The 27,277-nt window shown below is 38.6% G+C and overlaps 1 protein-coding gene across 2 annotated transcripts in view; it reads right to left on the reverse strand.

Moving 5' to 3' along the window:
• Positions 1 to 27,277, reverse strand: part of PDZRN4 (PDZ domain containing ring finger 4) — a 364,845-nt gene that overhangs the window by 56,874 nt on the left and 280,694 nt on the right. For both annotated transcript variants that reach the window (XM_039249358.1, XM_039249359.1), the window contains 2 exons: positions 11,604 to 11,860; positions 8,701 to 8,803 (listed from right to left, as the gene is read on the reverse strand). In XM_039249358.1, coding sequence (XP_039105289.1) covers positions 8,701 to 8,803; positions 11,604 to 11,860 — 360 coding nt within the window. The remainder of the gene's footprint in view (positions 1 to 8,700; positions 8,804 to 11,603; positions 11,861 to 27,277) is intronic.

A 27,277-nucleotide genomic window follows, 5' to 3' on the forward strand; every position in this document is an offset into this window, starting at 1 on the left:
AATCCCCATAGAGCTCACGTGTAAGGATGCTCTGATTCAGGAGGTAAGTGGTCCCTCTAAGAGACAGAGCTAGAAATGGGATTAGACTCCTTATTGGACTTCTTCAACTAGATTATACTTCCCCTGGAAGGAAGACTGGGATCCTTATATGGAGTTTGCTTTAGAGGGAAAAGACAGCTCTTCCTTTCTTTGCCTCCCTGAAAACCCTTCTCTGAAGGCAGAATAGGAGACATTGAGGAATGCGATTTGGTATGCAAGTATTCACCTTAAACACAACCTCTAACACCTTTCAGTGATGCAAGGCAATCATCTTGAATGTGTGTCATGAGTATCTTTGAATGAAAATTGGATGTCAGGATTTTGATAAAATTCACATATGTAGTGTAAGGAGTCTTCATTTGTATCTGGATTCCTAGTAAAATAAACGTGCCTTTGGTTACACTGTTAAATAACCAACTTTGAAGGTTAAATCTGTTCTTCATTGTTTTCTTAGGAAATAAAGTTACTGTTGTCATAATCAGATGGGTCTCCTATTTATTTTATGAAATTACATGATCAAATTAACCGTAATACTCATCTCATTTCTTGCAGTAAGAAATCTGAAAGAATCATAATAACTTTGATGGTTCTTTCCAACTTTATGGCATTTCTTCCTAGTCACTCCTTAAGGAAGGAGTTTCTTTTTTAAACAGAGGGTCACAACTTAGGAAAATCATTCAATTTCATAAACATGAGTTTTCAAATTAAGAAATTCTGATTTACCTCTGCTTGGAATATTAAGATTGTGTAAAATATGATTACAAAGTCTCAGCCTTGACTAAGGTTCAAGTATAGAAGCTAGGTCAACTATATAATGTAGTATGCTGCTAGGACATTTTTGAAAGTGAAAGAAAGTGCTATTCATAATTAAAGTGGTACCTTAGCCATACAGGGGGACAATTTAGGGCACACCAGGACACATGGTTATCCTAACAGGGGCTGAATTGCAGTCATTCTTTACCTATGTGGATTAGATATGTTTACTAGGCCTCTCCAGCTTCTAAGTTAAGTTAAAACAGGCACATCTTATTAGAATGGCAAAAACGGTAATGACCAAAAAAATCCAAATTTTCTTCTTTTACAATCAGGCACAAGCATATGCTTAAATTTCTTTAATTACTAGACTGTTGATTGAATTATTATGAGGAATAAAAAAGACTCACACTTTATTTCAAATTTATATTCTCTATCAGCTCTCTTCTCCCCCACTCCCTCATTTAACCCTTTGTGTGTTCAGGACACTTAAAAAATAAGAACAGTAGTAGCAATGGTCAATTATTTATTCACTCCTCAGGCAAATGCTGCTGAATGCCCACTGTGTGCTAGGCACGTGCTATGTAGGCTCTCCTGGTGATAAAAAGATAGCTAAGAAGTGGTCACTTCTTTAAAAAAATATTTAGAAGGAAAAAGATAAGTACATAGACAACTGTAACCCAAGGCATAATGCAAAAAATATTTATAGGATGTGATATGGGAGTTCAGTGGTGGGGAAGTGTGAGGAAGGCATTTTAGGGGCAGAAATTCTCCCAAGTAAAGTTGCAGAAAAAGGAAGGCACACAGTGAGTACTGCTATGCCACAGAGTTTGATCTCAAGATGCTGAAGAAGTAGGGTTGTGACAGAACACAAAGGACCTTCAATGCCAGGCAGAGAACTTTAGAGTTAATTTGAACAACAGTCATTCAAGATGATGAATGGGGAACTGATCCAGTGGGAATGACATTTGAGAAGGGCTGGTCTATAGATGGACTATAGAGGGGAGGGACTGGCCCCAGCAGACCAAGAAAGAGCCTAGAGATACAGTAATGCCCTACACAAGGGAGCAAGCACTGGTAATATGAAGGAGAAACATGTCCCCTTCCAGAGAGTCTGAAAATACAAGCCCCACCACATAACAACTTGAGGGTTGGCCTCCATGATAAAGATTTTAATCTAATTGAGAAAATGGTGGTGTCATGAATAGATACTTCAATGAACCATTTCTGACAGAATACCATCTTATCTTAAATGTTGAAGTAATAAAAATATTTTCACACTTCATCTAGATCAGTTTTCAATTCAATACATTTCCCACAAGAATGAAACTTATTAAGGTGATTTTTTTAAATGGATGATTTTATTGCCCCGGTGGTAAGTGGTAAGAAATTATTTTAGATATTTCATTAATAATTTTAAAATGTGACTAACAAGTGGAATAAAAGGGACTGCTGAAATAGAAAGCATCCAGTGAATCAAAATAATTCTGTAAATTCTACACTTTCACACTCTATGCTATTTTCTCTTTTCCCTGATATCCAGCATACATATAGATAATAAAGCATCTCTTTATAAGTTATGTTTCATACTCAAGCATATTCCTTCCATCACTGCTTTTCAAATTCCTTGACATATTTCCCAGAAACTCTCAGAGGCAGAATTGGCTACTTGTGGAGGCTCTCAGTTCTCTGTCCATTGTTGTTTCACAAATTTGCTGGATGATCCTTTGGTAAGGATGTTATAAAGAAAGTACAGGGGTGAATTAGAGGATATATCAAATTCATATCAAGTATGTGATTCTTATAAGATGATCATCAGCAGGGATGAATTTTCAGAGACCATTAAAATTCTATTTCATCTCTCCTCTTTTCTCACATTATGGCTCTTTTCTTACAAGTGTTTAACTGAAATGAAAATGACACTGGGATTAGAACTGCTGACATAAAGAGAGGCACCTGGGTGACTCTGTCGGTTAGGCATCCGACTCTTGATTTCGGCTCTCGTCACGATCTCACGGAATGTGAGTCTGAGCCCCCACATCAGACTCTTCACTGACAATGTGGAGCCTGTGTGGGATATTCTCTCCCTGCCTTTCCTCCCCACTTGCACTCTCTCTCTCTGTCAATAAATAAATAAACCTTAAAATGTATTTTTTAAAAAAGAACCCCTGATGTAAAGAACAAATACCTCTATTCACAAAAGACAAGAAATGGAAACAACTTAAGTGTCTGCAGTGGATGAAGAGATGAAGCAGATTTCGTTTATGTCTGTGAGTATGTGTGTGTATGTGTAGTGGAATATTATTCAGCCATGAGAAAGAAGGAAACCCTGCCATTTCCTACAACATAGATGGACCTTGAGAGCATTATGCTAAGAGAAACAAGTCAGAGAAAGAAATTCGCATTGTATCATTAGATGTGGAATCTAAAAAAACTAAAAAACAAGTCAAATTTATAGGCAGAGTCAAAAATGGTTACCAGGGACTGGGGGTTGCAGCAAATAGGGAGACGTAGCAGAAGGGTACAAATCTTATTAAAAAGGAACAAATACTGGGGCGCCTGGGTGGCTCAGTCGGTTAAGCATCTGACTTTTGATTTCAGTTCAGGTCATGATCTTGCAGTTTGTGATATCGAGCCCCACATCTGTCAGGATGAAGCCTGCTTGGGATTGTCTCTTTCCCTCTCCCTCTGTCCCTCCCTCACTTGTGTTCTCTCTCTCTCTCAAAATAAATAAATAAAACAATGAAACAAGGAGAAGATATCTGTTGTCTGCACAGTAGTCCCAGGTTCCTTTCCAATTCCCTTGTTCAAAACGGCACAGAGGGGCGCCTGGGTGTCTCAGTAGGTAGTGTCTGACTTCGGCTCAGGTCATAATCTCGTGGTTTAGTTCGTGAGGTCGAGCTGAGCTGTGTTGGGTTCTGTGCTGACAGTTCAAAGCCTGGAGCCTGTTTGGGATTCTGCCCCCCTCTCTCTCAGACCCTCCCCCACTCATGCTCTGTCTCTGTCTCCCTCAAAAATAAACAAACACTAAAATTTTTTTTTAAACTTTTAAAAAGGGTACAAAGAGACTGCACTGCTCAGAATGTGGTCCATGCGGACAACAGTGGGCATCTTCCCTTCCTTCATAAATAGGAGCACCTGTTATGAATAGAGTAATGTGATGTAGTGATAAACAGACAGCTAAGGCCTCGGTCCTCACAGCCTGGAAAGGAGCCACAAACTCTGCACACTCACACTAGATTTTTCTCTAAGTTTGTTGCACAAGTCATGAAGCTGCTCAAAAAGATATGACTGAAATCTCGTGAATGCCCATCTTCTTGTTATTTTTGTTTGAATGAACATCTTGATTCATAATTCTTTTTCTTTAACTATGTAAGAGAGAGATTATCTACTTAAATTGTCAAGAGTATTCTGCAAATATTCACAGGGATCCACCTCTGCCAAATAACTTTTGCAAAATGATACTTCTGAACAGAGCACAAGGGTTTACTTATGCTTTGCGGAAGAATTGCCAAGAGGACGCTAATTGATATTCTAAATACTCTTTCCTATTTATAGATACTGGCCCAAAGTGGGTTTTCAGGTGACATGTACAGAGAACTCGGACATATACTTGTCCTTTTCTCCTGTCCTCCTTAATAGCTCTTCAAGCCAACTTCTAAATTCCTTCTCATTTTGATGACCACGTATCCATAAGGGAAACTCGATGTGCACTTAGTTCAGGCTGTTGAGTGTTCAGCCTCATCTTAGAGGGAGGAGTAGAAATGATTTTGAGTAGCATTTCTAGGTGATGGAAACCACTAGACTTAGTGTCGCTTAAATAGTTTGCTTGTCTTGGCTCACCTAACGCTTTATACTACCAAAATGTTGTGCGTTCGTGTTAGTCCAGTGTCACTTCTCTAACTCTTCTCTTTCAGCACTGACTTTTGAGAGTTAATGCCGGATGCTGTAGAAAATTCAGCATTTCCCTTGCACTCTGGCAGTGGGAAACATATCTTTATTAGGGGTTGCATGAAAGGGCTTTATATTTCTTGAAGCCTTTCCCTTTAAATTATTTCTGGTAGAGGTTGGATTTGAGATCTGCCTCTGACTTGCTAAGGGCTATTTATGATTTATTTCAACCTTTAGCTGGCTCTGGGAAAAAGAAATGCACAAAGTTGAAAATAAAGAAGGGAAGACACTTAAATCTCAGTGGTATTTCAGTGGCATGGAGCACCTTGACTCTTAGGATGGGTGCGTTATTTAATTTCTGATGTTTTTTATTCTTTCTCTCAAAAATAAAATTAAAATCCTTTATCATTTTTAATTAGAGAAGAAGTGCCATCATTTTTGAAAGAACAAATTTAAGGCTGTGGGTTTTTTAATGCAGGCTGGTCCTCTGAGACTTTTCTGAAACTCCGTGAGGAAATTTTAAAGCCAGTCAAATAAGTTTCTTAGGCAAAGTGGTGACAGGCCATGGTGAGAAATGGGTGTCGTTAAAATTTCATAGAGGTCCCTAACACACCAGAGTCACCACAACATTGACACACTGATTATAATATTTCCAAAGAAGCATTTGCTGCCTATCATGGCTCTGAAGGGAGCTATTTCAGTCTATCAATGCAATAATCTGCATGTTAAAAAGTCCCTAAATATGTATTTACAAGATAGTCAGATCTGTTTTGGTCTATTGGGTCAATAATCCATGCACTAAAAGCCCCTAAATATGTGTGCACAAGATAGACAGATCGGCTTTGGTTCACTGAGTCAATAGCAAGCAGGCCTTTAAAAAAGGGCCTATATAACTTGCATAGCTGGCATTTTAGCGAATTCAGAAATGCAGTTCTGTACACTTCCTGACTTTTAGAGAGTGGATTTATTATGCTAGTTTCAGCAGATGCCAAAAGCTGTGTTTCACTCGGGCCCATGATAGTTTGATTTTAAAAAGTCAGAAGAAAAACCGCCATAGCACAAACTAGATCACAGCTCGGAGGCGAATGATGGAAATGCAGGCATGTGGGCAAAGCCCTGCATGCAGGCGTGGATGCTGGCCTTCCGGACCATGCCTCGGCCCTTTCTGGATCACCATCCAGATGCATCCACCTCTTGGCTCGCCAGCCTGTGCTTTCCCGCTGTCCAACTTATTCCAGCAGCCAGGGGGATCTGGCTGTGCTTCAGCTCTTCGCCGGCAGCTCCCCATCCTCATAATCAAAGAGAAAGTTCCTCGAGGTAAGCCTCGCCTCATTCTGACTTCACCTCCTGACACTCTGGGTCTTGTCCATGCTGTGAGCACACACTGGCTTCTGCTGTTCCTTAAACATGCAGGCATGCTTCTGCTCCAGGTCCCTTGTACTTGGCCTTCTCCTCATGTGGAGTGCTCCCCTGTCATCTAGCTACATGGTTAGTTCTCTTACTTTCTTTATTTTCCTATGAGAGAGGCTCTCCCTGACCCCCCTGTGTAAGACGGCAACACCCTTCCCCAACACCAAGTATTTCCTTTCTCCATTATCCACGCTGTTGTTCTCCATGAGCACTTATCACCATCTAACATATAATGTCTTTACTTATTTGTCCACCTTTCTCCCCTGGAGGTTAAGCTACCCTAGGGCAGGGCCTTCATCAATCCCATACTTAGGTAAGAGTCTGCCATATTTTAAGTGTTCATTAAATATTGATGATAGAAATGAATGAAAGCAGAAGGACAAGGAATCTTCCTATGCCTGCGGATGTGTGTTCACGTTTAGGTTGAGGAGAAATAAGTATCTTTTTCTGAGATGAAGTCCGTTCTTTGGCTATTAGACTTGTTTCCGGTAATCTCTAGGTGGGACAAAAGTGCTGGATGAAGGTGCTCATCCACCGCATCCTCAGAGCTCCTGGGCTATGACAGAGCTCCTGGAGGAACTGGGGTCATCTTCACTGCTCACAGAAGCAGTTGACCAGTCTGCCGCTAAGTACAATAGTACATAAGATGGGACTGTCATTTCTAAATCGAGATTCCCCACTTAATGTGGCATCCACAATCAGTTTTGGTGATAGCAGTGGACTAGATTTTACAGTCTAATCTGACATGGTCATGAGGGTTGGGGTGTGCCACTCTGCCACAAAACTGTAACAGACTGAACAGTACTAGGTAGAACCATTATTCTCTCCTAAATCTGGTAGATTATTCGTGGGATATTCCCCTATGCCTCCACCTCTATCTTTAACCATGTAGAATGCTTTCCGATGCTTCCTTTCTCATGAGTGAAGCCTGTCACAGTAACTTCTTCCTTATTTAAATTTCACAGGAACATTCTTTATTTCCAATCATTCAGAAAGATGCCTTAGGCAAGAGAATCACAGCTGACTGCAAATTAATGACTATGATGCTGTGATTAGTTGAGATTACAGGCTATAGAGGACCTGTCTGAGCATTTACTACTGTCATCGCACTCATGCTGGCATCTATTTGACACTTAAATTGTTCAAAAAAGAGGATGTGGTTTGGCTACAGTAAGCCCTTTACAAAGGTAAGAAAATTTGTCTGTATTGTAATATTCAATGATATGGTAATCAATTAAAGTAATTTTTACTGTTAACCTGCTTAGCCTAAGCAAGTCTCCCTTCCATGCTCTCCCTCTGAACACAGATTTATTTTGCTAAAGCTTGAAGGCACAAACAAAATAAAAGCTGATGCGATCTAGGTAATTCCAGTCCCCAAGCCCAAAGTGTTCATTAACAGAATGAAAAACATCATTTAATCTGGAATTATTTGGATAAGAGACTCAATTTTGTAATTTATTTCTCATGAGAAGACAAAACTTAAAAGATGTTTCAGGGCATACCTGTCCTTGAGTGGATTTATAAAGTAAAACTTTTCAATCAACTTAATGGAGAGGGGATAAAAAATTAGCAGGAACAACGCCACAATCTATTACTCAGGTGCTAGATATCATTGCGCATCCTTCCAGATTCTGGCTGAAAAGAAATAATGGTTTCTGTAATCCTTAGCAATGACTTTGGGTGGGGGAGGGAGATTTCAAATAAATGTCTATTTGCTTTAGGTGAGCTTCACTGAATCGGCCTTATTTGATTTCAGATCCTCCTAAGGGAAGAGATTTCAGGATTTCCTGGTTGTAAAATGGAAAAGAACACTTTGCTGAACTTGTATGACATCATCTAAAGCATTAAAAGGGCAGATAATCATGGGTTCTCTGCCTGTTTACCAAAGCTTCTTTACCTCCTCAATCTACTTTATTTCCAAATGTCAGAGTGGTTTGAAACCTTTCAAAGATTTATAGCCTACAGCAGCAGAGGAAATATTAGGATAAATCCTTTAACTTTTGTGAAAGCTTTTAAATAATTAATCAGTGGGCTTTTGCAACTGTTATATATCATAGTACAGATACTCTAACATATACTGTATGAAGGCTAAACCACAAAGGGCATTAGGCCATCTCTCTTTCTAGAAAGTCAGTGAAACTACATTTTAGAGCATACACTTGAGTCACAAATAAAGAGAATATTGAATAAGTGAAGGAAAATATAGCTAATATAATACAATCTAATTTATCAGTTAAAATCAAAATACTATACAATGAATAAAACAATAAGCACAACCTTGGTTGTAAATATAATTTCTTTTCAAAGTCTACTTGGAAATTAACTTACATTATAGAAAGAAGGAAAAATGTAGCTGATAACAATATTCATAAAAAGCAACAGAAATGCGAGCAAATTATTTTCAAGCTTATATGATAAACATGTTTTCCAATATATTTAAAATACTAGAACCAAACAGCTAAAACAAATAATACTTTAAAGAACTCACCCTACATATGTAATAGAGAAAATATCTCTTGTAGTAATAAATTAATTTTGTCTTTGTTAGGCAAACCCCTCCACCATAACTTCATGAAGAAGTGTGAAGTGGTGTGAAAATGATCTTACCTCGTATTCAAAATCCTCTGCTCTGTCTGCATCCGCAGGCAAGCTGGAAAGATACTCATTGTCCTCATAAAATTCATGCTCCATCGGATGAAGAGAGTGGCAGCTATGGGGAATGTAGCAATCAAAAAGGTTGGTTTAAAGATTAAAACTAATTTTAAATTTTTACTTGAGTCTTCTTTGCTTTGGAGTAAGACCTGTAGTGATTCAGTCTAGAAGTGAACTAAAAACTCAGAGAGAGCAATTGTTTTCTTCCTCCCCTACAATAGGTCCATCAGTGTGATTTTCTCAGAGAATACCAAGAGTAAGGGCCTATGATACTATCTGGCCTGCCTTCATTCCACCAAACAGGACTTGCTCCATATATGGGTGCGTGGCCTTTGAGATTGCAGTCTACCCAAAGAGGTGGATTTTGTAATAAAGTACTACCAATTTCATAATACACAGCCCCAAACTTGTTTCTGAATCTGTTTTCAAAAGCACCTATTTTTCAGATTGTGAAACACACTCACATTACCCTCGTTCCTTAAGAGCCTCATAAGCCACATTTCCCCCTCTCTGACAGAGGGCCCGTGCACAAATATTAATCAGCATTCATGGTAATACCTCACTGGAAATTCCTAGAAGTCATAGGATTTCATAATCCTTTAAAAAAAAATTCATGGGGATGGAGAGAATATTAAAGGAAATGATGGGGACCCAGGGCATTGTATATGACTTTTATATATCTGATTTTGGGAAAAAAACATTTAAATAATTATAGAAGTGCTTTAAAATTACTATATGGCATGATATGGATCCTATATATTAGACCATACGAAGGCTAAGCACAGTTTAAGAGCAAAGGGCATGAATGAGGGCATCTCTATTTTTAAAAAGCCAGTGAACAAGCCCCAGTGCGATTAACCATGCTGGTGGCAGGTGAGACTTCTAAGTCCTGCCGGTGTAGACATTACTGAAAAACTGGACTTAGTGGTATAAACTAGTTTCCTTATCTCCAGCTGAAAGGTGAGAGAGATGTACCCTGGCGTCCTCACACAGGCAACATAAATATCCCACCAGCCCTTTCTCACTGTTACCCATGGCTGTCGCCCCCATTGAAGGTTAATCAAGGTGAACCTCAAATAGCAAACTCAGTATAAGCAGCATCTTGCTTACTAGTTCCAATAGGTAAACCCTCCTTCTTAAATTTGGACTGGCTCTGAAAACCCTTTTGGGCTGGTAAACTGTTAAGCTTGCTGCTTTGGGCATCTGCTGCATTTCCTTGGTCTTTCAGTTGGTAAGAAGGGAGCCCTACCACGAGGGACACCTTATTATTCAATAAGCATTTGTTGCCAGTCAGATGCTAGGCCCAACGCCAAGGGCTGAGAATCTGGTGGTGTACAAAATCCAGTTCTGGCCCTATGAACTGGGGAGAGCAGTAAGCGGGACTGCTCATATGAGGTGATACCTAAGAGGAGATATGGAGGCTGTGAGAGCAGATGCGAGGATGTCCTTCTGTAGCCCTAGGATGTTTTCTAGAAGACGCTGCCTCTAAGCTAAGATCTATGACTTATGAAGAGCGACATAGGATACTGGTTAACAGGGTAGCTGCTGGGGTCAGACCTCTTAGGCCTAGGAGCCTGGCACTATCACTTCCTTGCTATGTGACTTTGGCCAAATTACTTAACAACTACCCTCATCCATGATGACAATAATACAAAAGATCAAATAATACAAAATCAAAAGATCATTGTGAGGACTAAATTAATCAATGAATGGAAACTAATAGTACCTAACACGTGTCAAATTAGCTAATATAAGTGAGCTATTATTTGTTCATTGAGGTATTTATTGGAAGGCTATTCTGTATCAGGCTGTATTAATAAATATATATTTGTTTGCTTGCGTGTTCTTCATACCCTCTAGAACGCAAGCTCTAGAGGCACTTGGGCCTCACGCTAAAAATTCCTTTTTAATTGGCCTGAGGTGGGATTCAGCCATTGGACTGATACTGTCTTTCAAAATCCCCAGGTGATTCTAATGTACACCTGTGAGCCAGTGGTACTGAACCTAACAAAAGCCACTACAGGGCAGGGAAGTGGCATGATCATATCCCTGTTTTTACAATGTGCAGAATGGATTGTGGTAGGCAATGAAAATGCAGTCCAAGGAGACTATTGTTCTCATAAATCAAACTCTCCCTAATGTTTGAATATTTGCTTAAAAGCTCACAGAACAAAATGTATGGGGCAAAACATACTTTCTCATAAAACAAAACTGTACAAGTAAGCTTATTTGAATAAAATATCTCTAACTGCCTTGAGATTTGGTAAAAATTGGGAGGCACTATTCGTTTAATAGACCCTTATTCCACGGCGTTCTGTACTTACTGACAGCCAGGATCTTTTGTTTACATCTCAATATACTGGGTAACTGCTTTCTTTGGAGAATTGCATTTTAATTAAATTAATTTCCTAGCTTTTCCTTTAAAGAAGAGAAAAGCAAAAGAGTGAAAGAGAGGCGACTCACAGAGGAGATTATAGTGCCAACATGCCACTTCTGTGTCAGTCTTAATAAGGTTTTTGGCAGCTTTGGTGAGAGAAGCTATTTCCCTGACCAGTGCTCATGAGTGGCATGACGCTTTTGATGGCTGGAAATAGGAAGATGAGCTAATCAGAGCCAGAATTTTCCATTGCTCCTCAGCAAGCAGGATTCCCAAAGTGAAGCAACTGTGTGGGTCAGGGAAAGTAGCTAACAGCTGAGAACTAACTGGATACATCCACGGCAGAGATATTTTCCAAAGAGAACTGAGAGCCTGTCTCTGTAACTGTCAACTTGCTAGTGTGACTGATTCTCTCCAACACCTACTTGAAATGGCTAAATGACAACAAACAGGGCTGTAGGAAAAATGACAGAAAAGATACCTGTCTGAGAGCAGAAATGGACAGATGTCTGGCACTGGAGGAGTAGGTGGCCTAAGTTTGGCCAGGGCCATGATGTGTTCAAAGGTGATGTCTGTCTGAGTGCTGGCGTCCATGAGCTGCACTTCCGGGACCGATGCATAAGCTGGCTTACTGAGAGGTGTCCGTCTTAGCACCTGGACCACAATGGGCTCCTTGGCATTTCGGAAAGCTTCCACTGCCTCTTCATGGGTGGCCTTTGAGAGATCCTTCCCATTGACCTGTGAAGATAAGAGGACATTGCTCATCTCAGAGAAAAGAACAGAGAGGTTGACACTGTAGATTAACAAAAGGTGGGGAGGGTGAGTTTAAGCCAGCTCTGATACAAATTTTGTAATGCAATATTTAATCAGACACTGATGTTGATTGAACCCTTCACCAATATGCAGAGATGAAGATTAGGAAAACAACTGCTTCTTGTTTCGTTAGGAAGTACACTGTCAGGATCCTCAGTAAAGACTTAAATTTTTTTAATATAGTTTTTTTAACATTTATTTATTTTTGAGAGACAGAGAGAGACAGAGCATGAGCAGGGAAGGGGCAGAGAGAGATGGAGACACAGAATTTGAAGCAGACTCCAGGCTTTGAGCTGTCAGCACAGAGCCTCATGGGAGGCTCGAACTCGGGAATGGTGAGATCATGACCTGAGACAAAGTCAGACACTTAACTGAATGAGCCACTCAGGCGTCCCTAGACTTAACATCAGTCTCAGAAAATGTTCACCCAAATCTTCAGATAGGTAGAAATCTTAAGTATATCTTTTTTAAAAAAATGATCTATCAGTCTCTTGGTGGGATTTTCAATATTTAATCAAAGTCTTACTGGCCTGAAATCCAACTTTTTGGGTGTTGCCAAATTTCTTTCATATTCTTCATTTCTGAATCCAAGACCATATCATTGTCATGTGCATTTTATCTTAAATCCTCGATATTCAGTGCGGTCTGTAGACCGGCAGCTAAGCATCGCATAAGAGATTATTGGAAATGCAGCATCCCTGGCCCTATTCCAGACCCAGTGAATCAGAATTGGCATATTAACCAGATCTCAGCTGATTCAGATGCACTTGAAGGGAACACTGCACTAAAACGTCTCTGAGTATGCTATGTGCCTTCAGATCCTCACCTGTGTTTATGTATACCCATTTATGACTCTCCAGGGTAGCCCTGGACAGAACAGGGAAAGAGGGAACATTTGCCTTTGCCCTCCATCACTGTTTCTCAGCAGGGCCAACCACTGGCATTTGGGAGAGAAAAATCATTGTTTTTGCGAGACTCTCCCATGCCTAATCATCAAGAGCTATTGTCAGTCTCCAGCCTTTGTGGCACTCCAAACAGCCGCACACTTTTCTAAACCTCCTCTCGAGCGGCAGTACACATTGCTCTCAAATAGCTGTTAATTTATTTCCCTAAAATGGGTCCTGATAACAGAGTCCCTTAGTGGAAGTTGTGTTTTAATAAAGGACTACAGCATCAAGAAATAGTTCCACAATTCCCACCCTAAATGAATCAATAATGTTGGCTTTTGCAAATAGGAAGAGACACTTGGGGGCACAACACTGGGCTTAAAACCCCCTGAAATTTTACCATTTCTAGACAACTAAGCCACCAGCTTGGTGGGGGGCTCTGATAACTGCTATGCACCAGCAAATGTTTAGAGATCCCTGGGTGCCTTAAAAAGAAGCAAAGGGAGTCGCTGAGTTGCAGTCATAGAGCAATTGCTGACATCTAAACGAGCACATTCTCTCTCCCTGAGTAGATAAAGAATATGTGTGTGCTCAGAGCAAGTGTGGGGTGTTTGGGGGTAAATGATACAATGCCAGGTAGAAATTGTCATGACATGTAGAGACAGGTTTAATGACCTGGAGGAGCTAATTTACTCAATGGACCCTGAAAAAGTTAATGTGCCTTCAAAAATTGAGCAATTAAGTTTCCTCACCAGCAAAATACGTCCCAGTACAGTTCTTGGATCACTAGTAAGAAACTTGAGTAGAAGATGTGAATGGTTACCTACCAGTGTGTCCATACTCTGTATTCTGTAAATTGTCACTCTGATTTTTTTCTCCAAGGACTAAACTTAGACATGATTGCTGAATTTTTATTGGTATGACCTTGGGATGTTTGGATGATTTGGGGCGTATGGGAGTACATGAACAAGGGGCACGTATGGACATAGTCATTTATTCCTTGAACTGTTGGACAATGGCACTTTGGGCTAGGGCCACGTCTGTCTCTCCTGAGGATGTGTCATCAGCAGGTGAAAGTGAAGCCCAAGAATGAAGAAACACAACATAAAATCTAGTCTCTCAGGTTGGCCGGTATGTTTCATATTGTGGTCAGTATTTATAAATTCCAGGGTTACAGAAGATGAACAAGTGGTAGATAAGATTGTTCTCCCAGAATCTATGTGGTAGGGAGAACTGCCCTTTGTCTCCAGGCTTCCCACTTTATGGTGTCCCTTCAGTTTAGTAAATATCCATTGCTGCAAAGTCTTACAGCCTTCCTACTATGAAAACAATTCTCAGTCATAATCTATTATCGCCTACTTAAAACCTACCAGAATATATCAATATGTTAAAGCTTTCATTTAAAGTGACCTCCAACAGTGGTAGAATGAAAGAAGACAGTGCCCTTTTTGAAGGACTTCAAACAATATCTGAGGATAAAGGGAAAAATGATTTGTGGCCAGGGTGTCTTCCAGTCAGACATTAAATCCTTCTAACACATAAACTGTATGTCATTAAGTAGTGGACAGACTAATGCCATTATTCTATTTCTTCCTCGAGGTGTCTCAGCACCTAGCCTATAATCTAGTCCTGGTATTCCTTTGTTTCATTGATTTTCTAAGCAAGAATAATTTTAAAAAGTGGGCTCCTTACTGATTATTGATTATTTTTTCAAAATCCAGAAAAGTATAACAATTTCAGCAGAAACAAAAATTGCAAAAGAGTATTTTAGGCCATGAAATAATTATTTCTTATTATAATGTGCAGTATATGCAGACAATATTAGTGTTCTTACAGCAAAATCAATAACTATTGATTTTAAGACCTGCACATTCATTCATTTACAATTATAGCATTTATATGCAAATTTCTTTCTTTTTTTTTTTTTTTTTGCTTTAAGGACAATCAAATACAATCTTAAAAAAGGACAGTCAATATAATATCAAATATCTTACTTCCCCATTGGGAATGCTCTTTTCTTCCAGTTATCATGCAGCTGACCTCTATTTTCATAAGCTATTTAATATCCCTCAAAGTAAAGAAGTCTATGACCTTTAAAGGCTCTGTCTCACATGATCTCTTAGAAAATGTAAGCACTGATGATACAAAACACTTTTTTTTTTCACTTCACTTGAAGTTCATCAACATACTGTTAGCCCACCCAAAGGTCACCATTTTATAAATTATGCCTTTCACAACAAGAGAAAAGAATAGTTTAATTGGGATTTTCTGGCAGTTGCTTTGCTCAGTTATCATCAGTTACACCCGGGAAGAAGAACATGGAAGGATATCTGAGCTTTTAATCCTATACAAAAAATTTTGTAGTAAATTACCAAATAAATCAGTAGCCACACTTTATTTTTCCCAGTGGAAAAATAGGATCTAGGTGGCTAGATCCTAAACCAACAACAAGGTATCTGATATTTCATGGTGTCACATCCTTCTCATTCTATTGTTTCCATTATTTTCTCTACCTCCCTCTTTCCCTTGCTTCCTACCACCCCCCCCCCCTTCTTTCTTTCTTGTCTCAATTTTGCTTTGGTATGAACAACATATAATTTTTATTTATTTTGTGAAAATGGGACAGGAGATGGAGAAGCCCTCTGTTAACAGTGTCTCATTTAATATAAGTAGCCAACAAGTTCTAGGTGCCAAATAAATGGAGGGAAGCAAAAGTCCCAGAAGTCTAAGAGAGAAGTTGATTTTCAGGAGATAAAACTAGAGAAAAAAGGTTGGGAGCAAAACTGATGAGCAGAGAAGAAAGGGAATTTGAAAATTAGGAGAGAAAAACTCACCTATTATGGGGTTTGAGTTTGAAATTTACACGCAGGAGATTTCAAAAAAAACTGGTGATTTGACTGAAACATGGCATAGAGAAAGAGACTTTTTTGTGAAGTGGTTGTTGAATGGCATGGCTGACAGGTTAGAGAGTCATACTAAATGTGAGAAGTCTATGATATAATTTCTCCTATTACTATCACATCTGGCCTTTTGATAGCTGTGACCAAAACAGATTTGGTTCTACCACTGCTGAGCAACGAGAGTATAGCAATTGGAGTATAACTGAAAAGACTCTTGTTATTGCTGTTTGACAAGAGGCTAGAGGTCCCAGAGTGAGACAACTGGACTCTCAAACCGTGATTAAGCCAACCTGACTTGAGATAGAGGAAAAACCAGCACACTGTGCATCTAGAGAGGTTATCAGAATAGGCCATAGCAAAGGAAAGGAGAAGATGCCAATTGCAGAAGTTCTACAATAGAGACATGTGGCTGTCCTTGTAAATTTGGGACTGGAAGCAAGTGGAAGGAGTAGACTTTTTTTTTAAATATTTTTTTAAATGTTATTTATTTTTGAGAGAGAGAGAGAGAGAGAGAGCAAGCATGTGTGAGGGAGGGGCAGAGAGAGAGAGAGGGAGACACAGAATATGAAGAAGGCTCCAGGCTCTGAGCTGTCAGCACATAGCTGGACACAGGGCTCGAACCCACGAACCGTGAGATCATGACCTGAGCCGAAGTCCAACGCTTAACCACCGAGGTACCCCAGGAGTAGTTTTAATCATGTCAAAGTTGGAGCAGTTGTAAGACATTCATATGAAACAACAAATAAACAGACACTCAGTGATTAAAAGAAAAACTGATCGTGGGAAACGATCATCTGGGAAGGGTCTTCTTTTACCCCTGCACTTAAAAGTTGAAAAATATACAGATAGTTAAAATTTGGTATTGTTTCTAGAAAGTTATTTCCCATTATATTGATAGGGATAAGTGGATAGGGGAACAGCAGTCACTTTTCAGCAACCAATGCAAAAGAAGTGTGAATACATTTGTTGCGGCAGATGGGCTAATTAATCCATAAGCAACTTGTGAATGTTAAGTAAAGAATATAGCTTTTCATATGTAAACCATATCACGGCAATGTTTGATGAGGCTTCTGTTTAACGAACAATCTACCCTTTTGGATAAACTGCAAAATCTGGGCCACTTGTCAGCAACCTCCCCAGAGTGACTAGTGGCCTCAGCTTGGATATGAGCTGTGCTACTTTGATTATTCCTCCAAATCCAGCCACATGCAAAATTTCCTTGAGTATCAGAAAACAAACAGGCTTTTCTTTTTTCCCTTTTGAAGTGCAAACAAGTGCGTGAATAACTAAGTCACCCTGGTGAGTTGCCATTTCCAGAGTCAGCTGTTTGGGAATGATGAGGGTTTCCAAACCTCTGCTTCCTCTTATGAAAAATAAGGCCTTTTATAACTCTGTGCCTTTCATAGGAGGATGCATATAAGAATACTCAATAGAGGTATAGAATACTGTAGATTATGTGCAGTTGACATAGACCAATCTTCAACTTGAATATTGTTGGTTTCTATGTTTACAAAATTTTTATTCACTTATTCATTCACTCACTCATTTTGAGCATTACTGTGGTATAGATGACAAGGAAAATTGTAAGACATTTAATGTCTACGCTGTGATGATTTGGTATACGTATATATCATTAAAGGATTCCAACCATCTAGTTACTTAACACATCCATCATTTCACATATCGATTAAGTAATTTTCTGGGTGAGAACATTGAAGTTCTACTGTCTTAGCAAATTTCAATTATATAATACAGTGTTATCAACTACTGTGGTTTACATATAGATCCTTAGAGCCAAGCAGTATAATTCTAGCTGCGCATACCAGTCTATAAGATCTCTCCTTTCATAAATAAATATGAAATTAATTTTGATCAAAGTGCCTGTGTGAATGCTGATCAACTTCTGTGACAGGGAAGTGTTGTAAAAACACGGTCCGGTAACATTTCACAAAAGAAGGAAATAATATTTAAATTGCTGCTAAAATGTTTGGTACGGAAGAAATTTAAAATAATCCAAACCCTACTGTCATTAAAACACTTGTCATATATAACCTTTAAATCCATTTTAAGGAATTGAAGCATATAATTTTTTTTTCTAAACTTTGGTATGTTTGCTTCTATGTGGACATCTGTCATATCAATTAAGCACAGCACAGGAGAAAAAATACTTATAGTAAAAAGAACACACAGAATAAGAATTGTGCAAAACTATATGAAGAAAACCTAGTGAAAGGTTGACTAAAATTAATTTTGCCCTGCTTTAATGTTATCAATGAACAAAATAATCACTGGTGGGTTTGGGATAATTATGTAATTTTAGAAGGTAAGAATACAAGAAATGTTAAACTGCATGAAGCCAAAAGTCTATGTAGAACAGTGCTCTGCTTTGAAAGCACTATTACTGGATATTTGGAAGAGAATATGTAATGATCACATTGATATAATAAGCAGACTTATTCAAAAGTGATCCTGGGGTTCCTTCTGGCTAGTTTGGACTATGAGACTGGTGGCTTCATTTTCCTGGTGTGTGCGAAGCTCAGCTTCCCTTGAGCTCCAAAGTCCCCCAGAGCAAGGCAACTAACTGGCTTTCCCAGCCAAATGGAAGTAACTAACCTCTAACCGAGACATTCTGAAACTCCTGGAGTCTGTTTCCTTACTGATAATGTTTCCAGAAGAAGAGAGAGCAACAGCGGGTGGGGATTCTGCACTGGAATACAGAAACAATGCGTGCCCAACAGTATGTGGCCCCCACGTGACTCCCGTCCTGCTGACTCCTGACCTGTATGTTTTACCTGTAAAGTCTGTTGCCTAGCCTACATAATTGGTGATGTTGTGGGATTTGTTCTTAGTAAGCTTTCTGTGACATGACATACATTTACAACCTAAAAAAATGAATATGTTAAAAATGCTTATACATAAAGTAGTAATGAATTGCAGACCCCTTGTAACCCAAGGAGATATTTAGTAAGCCTACTGTTACATTTAACTAATTGATTGTGACACTGAGGGCACCATTGTAGGACAGTATGCTACTTCTGGATCCCTTTCACAGCACACTTTGTTGGTGAGGTGTTCCCAAATGCAACCAAGAGTCATCTCCAACCTTTCTTATCAAGATATTATAGATCGATTCTTTGTGAGTTTGTCAGAACTATTCTTGAACAAATTGATAGTTTTAGTTATAGGAACTCTTGGGGATGCATCTTTCCTAATCGCTTTTCCCTTATCTTTTGTTTGATTTTTTGTATCCCTTCCTCTGTATTTTCTTTTTATTATTATTTTTTTAAAGTTTATTCATTTTTGAGACAGAGAGAGACAGAGTGGGAGCGGGATGGGGGGTGGGGGTGGGCAGAGGGCAGAGAGAGAGGGAGAAACAGAATTTGAAGCAGGCTCCAGGCTCTGAGCTGTCAGCACAGAGCCCAATACTAGGCTCAAACTCACGAACCATGAGCTCATGACTTGAGCCAAAGTCAGACACTTAACCAACTGTGCCACTCAGGCACCCCTATATTTTCTGTTTCCTCCCTGACTCCCACTGCCACATTCTTCTTTTCTAAGCTTTCTTATTTGGAAGTATTTATTTATATAAATTATTCCTGTTATTGAAGAACAGGCCATTGTATGTTTTGATTCTTACTAAGGGAAATAAATTAAAATATATACATCATAGCTTTATTTATGAATCAATTTATTTTCCCTCATGATACTGAAAGAAATGTAGGTATCTGCTTTTTGACACATGAGCTAGTGTTTCTTAGTTTGTCCATCAGTTTTACAGTCTAGTCTACCCAGCTCAGTGCTCTGGGACACTGATCACTGCATATTGTGTCACTAGGCTCCTTGCGTTATGTGTTGTTGGTTCAGTTAATGGTAAGAGAGTGAGTGCTGTATGTGTTTATCCAGCTCCCTCTCCATGTGGCTTTTCCAGATCTTGCTAGGTTCTGTTCACATCCCTCATTCAACGTCCCTCTTCAGGTGTATGGGCAGTAAGGACTTCCTTATATCCTGAGTTTCTATATTCTTTTTCTCAACTCTGCTCACGCCCCCTGTAGGTTGCTCCATAATTAAATTCACTTCAGTTAAATCCTTTCTGACCTCTGTTTCCTTCTGGGGCCCTACCTGATAGAAGACATAAACTTCTCTGATTCAAACAATAACAAAAACATATGGTAAAAGTTGAAAGTTACCATCTTCACAACTTAAGTTCACTAGCAAAATTAGTTGCATCAAAAATACAATTTCTAGTTTCTGAGATTTGGCAAAAGTTGCATTTTTAAGGGAGAAAGAAAGTACAACTTTTACTCAGATCACATCGCAAATTTAAAGTGTTCACATATTTGGTATGCACAGTTTTTTCATAGAATACCCCTCAGTGTGTCTTTGTCTAATGGTGTTTCCTTGATTAGGTAGAGGTTTTGTATTTCTGGCAAGAATGCCTAGAAGAGGCATTGTGTCTTTATCAGTCTATCCTATCAGGAGGCAAGTCATATGGATTTGTCTGTTGCTGGTGATGTTAAGCATGAAAACTTCATGAAAGAGAGAGGGTGAGAGGTGGGGTAAGGGAGAGGATGAATCTAAAGCAAATGCAATGTACTGTTAAAATCTAGGGAATCTAGATGAATGGTATTTGAGAATTCCTTGTACTACTCTTACAGCTTTTTGGTAAGCCTGAAATTATATTGAAATAAAAGATTTCAAAGTCCTATTGTATTTGTTATTCGCTAAAACCAGATTCATGTTGTAATCACTTAGAGGTAATACTAATTGTAAGGAACTGCTGGACACAGAGCTGCTTCAGAGTTTGCTTCTGTATTTGCAAATCTTTAAAGAAACAAATTCCTACTCTGCACTGAATGTCTTTTTTTCTTGCAGACGTGTGTGTGCACATACATGCACACCCACCCACACACCACACACACATCCCTACAGCAAAAAACAGATTGGTATCACCAACTTTATCATGTCATAACAATTCATCTGCTGAATATCACCTGAAATCCTGTTCTCCTCCAAGCTGAGCTATTTAAAAAGATAGATGGCTGCCTTCTGGCTAATTGTGGGAGCTCTTTCATTACTATAAAAAGACTTTTTATATCTCAAGTGACTCTATAAGCAGTGAATAATGACTCGAAGTCTTTGGAGAAGAGTCCACTGATAAAATGGTAGGATAACAACTACTTACCGACCTTTTACTTCCTAAGATAATACTAAGCTGATGTAGCTGATTATTAATAAACCTATCCATTGAGTTTTGACATATCAGATCCAAGTATGTTAAACTTAATGAGAAATTCTCATGCAGACATAAAATTTTCTGCAATGGGCCTAAGGGTGTAAAGACATAAGGCATATATAGGGCAAATGCTTTTAAAATGAACTCACATTATTTCATTGGGAAAAATCTTCACCGTAATTAAATGACCCAGAGTTTCTTTTTAAAAATTACTATAAACAGCATCAATAACTGAGGATTTAGAGCAATTTGTCTTTCATATCCACTGAAAAAGAGGAAATGTGATCTTAGCCCCTGGACAAGATCTCTTGGTCTCATTTTTTGTTCTTAGAGCATATATGGATATCAAGAACGTAACCTTGGGTCTCAGCCACCAGCCACAGTAGCACAGTGCCAAAGAAGTGCCAAAACTAACTACCTGTTAAATGAAAGGAATAAAAGCACCACACATGGCTACTAATAAGGAACTAGGAGATAGTGAATTATTAGTAACGTGGTATCTGTCATAAGAACATCAAAGATGCCAATAACATCTTCACCAGAATTCTGCTGTACCCTATCTCTGAAAGCGAACCCTATTTAAATGCTTACGTGCAAAAAAAAAAAAAAAAATTCGATGACAAGAAACTGACAGTTCTATTCAGTGCTATACTTTAAAGGCCCAAAGCCATGCTTGGTACATACTTGATACTCAATAAACATGTGCTAAATTTTCATATATTCCTCTAGCAAAATCCACGTTAAAACAAAGGTGACTGGATTTGTCATTAATGTTGTCTGTGTTTACATGCAAACTGCTTTCCTTTCACTGCCCATCTCCCTTATGTAGCCCAGTTAGCCAGATTATTCCATTTACTGAAATATATTGTAAATTATTTGAATGGCACACAAGGGCAAGCCCCACCCAGAAGCTCTTCTCAGGAGCCCCACCCATCCGTCAAAGTTGTAGATGCAGGAAGCATTTGGAACTGGGATCTAAAGAGTTTTCAGTATTAGCTGTGTCACACTGAGTACGTTGTTTAAACTCACTGAGCCTCAGTTCCTTCATCTGCAGCAGGAGATGCTAATACCCCTCACAGAGTTGTGGACAGTATCAAATAAATAATAGAGCTAAGGCAGCTAACAGAGTGCTGTGCTGCTGAGTGATGCTTCCTTCCTTCTGTCCTTCCTTCCTGAGTAACTCTTGAGTGACAGAGACTAGGAAGTTCTCTGGGGATACAAGCCAATACCTATACTTATAGTCCTGGAAATGACAACAACCATAATATCAGTTAGCACTGAGTCAGCATTCACAACGTGCCAGGAGCTGAGCGAAGCACCTGGCTTATATGTTCTTTATCATACCCAGAAACAATCATGTACGGTAAGTATTTTATCCCCATTTGAAAGCTGTGGAAGCTGAGGTCAGAAGGTATGAGAGGATGAGCAAGCAAGGCACCTGCCCTTCAAAACCTGTAGGGAAAAACAACATGTACATCTATTATTATAAGCAGACTTGTCAAGAGCTGAAGGTATGGGCTGCGTTCTGTGGGAGCACAAAGAGCTAACCATGCCCAGGAGTATAGGGATTTGACATTTGAGTCGGGTCTCAAAAGATGAAGAGTTTCATAAGTTGCAAAGATGGGAGAAAAGAAAGGAAGCTTAGCGTAAAGGCATGAAAAAGCCAGTCTTCTGGAAACCAAAGACAGATCTGGTGTGACTGAGTACGGGGGATTTGGGTAAATGATTGGCGAAGAGGTGGAAAAGAAGGGTCTAACACAGATCCCTATGTCCTCAATAGGCCACAGTAAAGTATTTTTAAAATATATTTTCTTAACTTTTTAAAAGTTTCATTATTTATTTTGCGAGAGAGAGAGAGAGAGAGAGAGCGCACAACTGAGAGAGGAATAGAGAGAGAGAGGAAGATAAAGGAATCCCAAGCACTGTCAGTGCAGAGCCTGATACAGGGCTCAAACTCACAAACTGAGATCATGACCTGAGCTGAAGTCAAGAGTTGGACGCTTAACCGACTGAGCTCCCAGGCACCTCCAGAATACTTGTTTTAAGCAACACCTTTCATCAGAAAAGTAGTACAATCTCATTTAGGTTTTGGGAAGATAACTCTAAAGGCTGCGATGAGAAGTAACTGAATGGAAGTAGGGCAACTACTTAGGAAGGTACTAGGAAAAATGATCTGTGCCTGAATCAAGACAGAGACAACATGGATGGTCCAACCAGAAGAAGATGGATAGGGTTGTAAAGCAATATTCTGATCCTTTCATTCATATCTATTCTAATGAGCCCTATCAGATTAGCAGATCATCTACAATAGCCTAGCCTAAGTTTCTACTCCAATTAATTAAATCCACATTGTAAGGAAATGAAAGCTGTAGAAGATGAATTTTAAGTAGAAAGGCATAAGGCATTCTAGGTGGCTATTGCCCATTCTCTATAAACCTATATTTTTTCTATATTTTCTATGATTATCTTAGGGATCAAAACCTACCTCTACCAATGTTTGGAAAGTCTTTCTGGTTAGTACCCACCTAGCCAAGGAGGTTAACTGTCTTACCATAAACACACATACACATACACACATGCACACAACTTCTCTCTCTCTCTTTCTCTCTTTCCCTGTCTGTCTGTCTCATTCCCACATACACATACACAAAGTCATACACAAACACATTTATATTCTCTAGGGTCTTTTACCTGAATCATTTATAGCTTTGTAAGGAATATAAATTTAGAAAGATATTTTATCCAAGTGAATACATAGAAATTTTAGAACATAGAGATTAAGACAAGAAAGTAGAACTTGCAAAATATATAACTGTTTCTTTCAATATCAGAAACTCTAGCTTAATGCCGGGAAGATGAAAGCTATTTTATGCCAGTTTGAGAGCACAGGACAAAATCTGAACAAAGCCAGCAACCTAGGAGAAGCAGGAGGTTTAAATCATTCTCAACAATCAATTCTGCCATTTGAATTCATTCTGACACTTGTTGAGCTCAGTCAATGACATGAAACTACAGAAAAAAGGCCAAGTCCCCAGGGAAATTTGCAAGCTTCTACATCCACAAATAAAACCACCTGAACTTGTGCCCATAACCTTCCTAACACCATGCTTCCAGCTTCCCAAATTCATAGATTTTGAAAAGAAGTATTTTGTTCCATGTTAACAACAAAAAAAGACTGCTGCATAAGGCAAAAGATAAAGTACATGCATTTAAAACAGAAACTGATACTATTTCATATCAAAGAAATGGAATTTGCACCAGTAATATTATTGACATGGTTGTTTCAAGTGCACCTTGTAATGAATAATAAAGACAATAACAGCAATAAAAAATTGTTGAGTGCTTCCTATTTACCACATACTTTCCTCAGTACTATCTGCTATTAAGGGTAGAGAAGTATTATCCCACTCATCCTACAGATAAAGAAGCTAAACCTTAACAGGTTATGCAACTTGTTCAAGATCATGCTAGCTACTAAGTTAAAAAGAAACACCAAGATTTTTCTACAAATTCCTATTAATTATTTTTAAACATCACTAGGAGCTTTAGCATAGAAGCTCTTAAAATTGGACAAGAGGATTGGTGGGAAGTTTATTCTTCAATTTTCTTTCAGCAAACAGTTCATAACATTCAAATTAAGTAGTGAATGAACTGCAGGCATTCATGAGTATGGATAATTGTCTTAACTTATGTCTGCTGGACAAGAAAATTCCAGATGAGGAATGAAAATACATCTCAGCAAAATGAATAGGCTAGAAAAGATGCTATCCAACGACCTCCTCAGCTCTAAAAAATCTGTAAACAGCATGCATAAGAATGAATAAGTACTACTCCTTGGATAACTTCTGTCATTACTTTAGTAAAGAGAATCCCCCATCTGCTTTTTTTTTTTTCTGTATGTGAATCAGGTAAAGCTCAAAGAGGTAACTCAAGAGCCCGTGAATCTATCACTGAACCTTTACCTTAAGATCTACACTTCAAGGCCCAGCTTTGCCCATGTGTAACACAATATTGTTAATGCCTCACAACAGTTCAGCAACCCACTGAGACGAGATGGATGAGGCCTCCAGGGAAAAAGACCACCTGGGTTCTCCCATGTTTTTACCTTAGTGGACACAATCTCAAGTGATTTGAACTAAGAACTCCTGCAAAATAACATCTGGGATGTACGAAGAGCAGTAACCAACTCCAGGCTTTTGGGCTATCTGAGTGCATGTGTGAAAAATTGACAACAGTATTAGGGGACACCTTTTGAAAGCTGTTCCACATGGCTCTATGCCTCCTTCTAGAAGAAAATAAGATGGAGTAATAGAGTGGATGTAAGTCTGCAGATAGAGTCATCATATTTTTAAATTTAAATTGCCTCAAACACTTTCCTCCATTAATACCGTTGACTTTATTTCACTTTGTTTAGGAGAGTGGGGGAGGGGAGAGTTTTTATAAATTTAATTCCTTCAAACAATTAACATCTGTAGGCCTTTGAAATAATTTTCAGCAGATAAAACAATTCTGCAAAATCCCAGTAAAAGCTCTCCATTGTTCCATGTCTGCACAAATTACCTTGCATCTCTGAAGATTTTATGTACATTTAATCACTAAAGATTAATTACATGGCATACGGAAATCAGTGAAACACTGAAGAGATAACTTCAGTTTAAGTGCACATGCGGCTAACTTGTGGCTTTTTAAAACAATTTTAATTAAAAGTACTAGAAGAATCATCCGGCTGAAAATATTAGGAGCTCTGGGATGGATGAGCTTAGCATAGCTAATTAATTGTATATTTAATCAAAGCAGCCTTTGGCTGTAATTAATAATCTATTTTCCTCTGGTAATAAATATTGTAGTTCTGTAAAACAGAATTTATAATTTCCAGAATGCCATATGCACAGAAGAGTAGGACAGAAAGCGAGCATTTCCACACTAGCTTTCAAGCTGAGGTTGATTTTGTTTATTTAGAGAGGATGTTGTCTATATCTCTTTCATTTGTTTTAAATGTCATCTCACAGTGGCAGCTTACAAATAGCTATCCAGAGTGACTTGGACATTTCAAAGGGGTAAAGAATAATTCAAGAAGAATGACTAGTAGAATGCTAAATGAAATTTGATTTTTCTTACACCACAAAGATCTCATGCTTCAGAGGATGCGAGGTAGCTCTATCTTAATATGAATGCTAGGATTGTAAATCTAGGCTTTAAACAGTCCCTTCCTGTATTTCCTTTTAAATGGCAGACTCAGATTTCCACCACTTGCAACCAGAACCAAGTTGAAACACCCTCTTCCTTATGATAGTGCTTTAGGAGTACCAACACACACACACACACACACACACACACACACACACACACACACCCCTCTCTGCTCTTCAAGACTTCAAGATTCCATAGTTTATTTTTGTTCTTATGACCCTTTCATTAATTTTTGAGAGAAACTCTGTAATAAGAGGTAGTCATCTGCTCTTCATATGATCTAAGATTTCTTTCTTTTTATAATAAAGATTTAGATTCCAAGAGTTTTGCATATAAAGGAGATATCACAATAAGTGGACAGATAACACACTAAATTAACTTAGATAGGCTTTGCCTATCTTTTAAAGATGTTTGAATATATGAAAATTAACTCTCAGTTTGCCACTGCTGTTTTATAGTTTGAAGATTTTTAGAGTAGCATGGAGGAGTTACAGGTTGCTGAATATATCTCCTTAACACAAAAACCATTTTTTAAGATCATGGAGAACACACATTTTTGTATGCATCTGAAACAATCGCTTGAATCACTAATCAATTCATAGCATACGCTTTACTTTTCTGGGGGTTATGTGGTCTTCATATGAATATGTATGAAAGAAACATATGAATTAGGTTATTAAAATTATATCAAGTGAAAGTATTTTTACTCAGACACTACTGGGCATTAATAAAGTTCTGGGAGCTAGATAAAGAGAATAACACACAGATAAAAATTTGTCACCATTGATATTATATGCTCAAAAGTAGTTCTTATTAAATATATAATGATATTTCCAGGGTGTAATCAGTTTGTAATATAACATGCAACTTCCAGTAAGAACAAAAGTGTTAAAGACAATTAAAAAAATGACAAGATAGTTTTTTTCTGCTTAGAATTGGGACTCGTTAGTAACTCCTGACACAGGCTCTCTCTATGTCCTACTAAAATGACCTATGAAGGCACAGGCAAGAAAAATGTACCCAGACAATGAAAAGGAACATCTCCACAGCTCCTTTGGTTGCCCCAATTTTCACAGAATTTGTCACTTACTGCTTGACTCAAACTAACAGTTTAGACAACTCTCTCTGAGGA

The sequence above is a fragment of the Hyaena hyaena genome, unplaced genomic scaffold (assembly GCF_003009895.1).
Source record: "Hyaena hyaena isolate Hyena2069 unplaced genomic scaffold, ASM300989v1 scaffold_334, whole genome shotgun sequence".
In the NCBI taxonomy this organism is placed as follows: domain Eukaryota; kingdom Metazoa; phylum Chordata; class Mammalia; order Carnivora; family Hyaenidae; genus Hyaena; species Hyaena hyaena.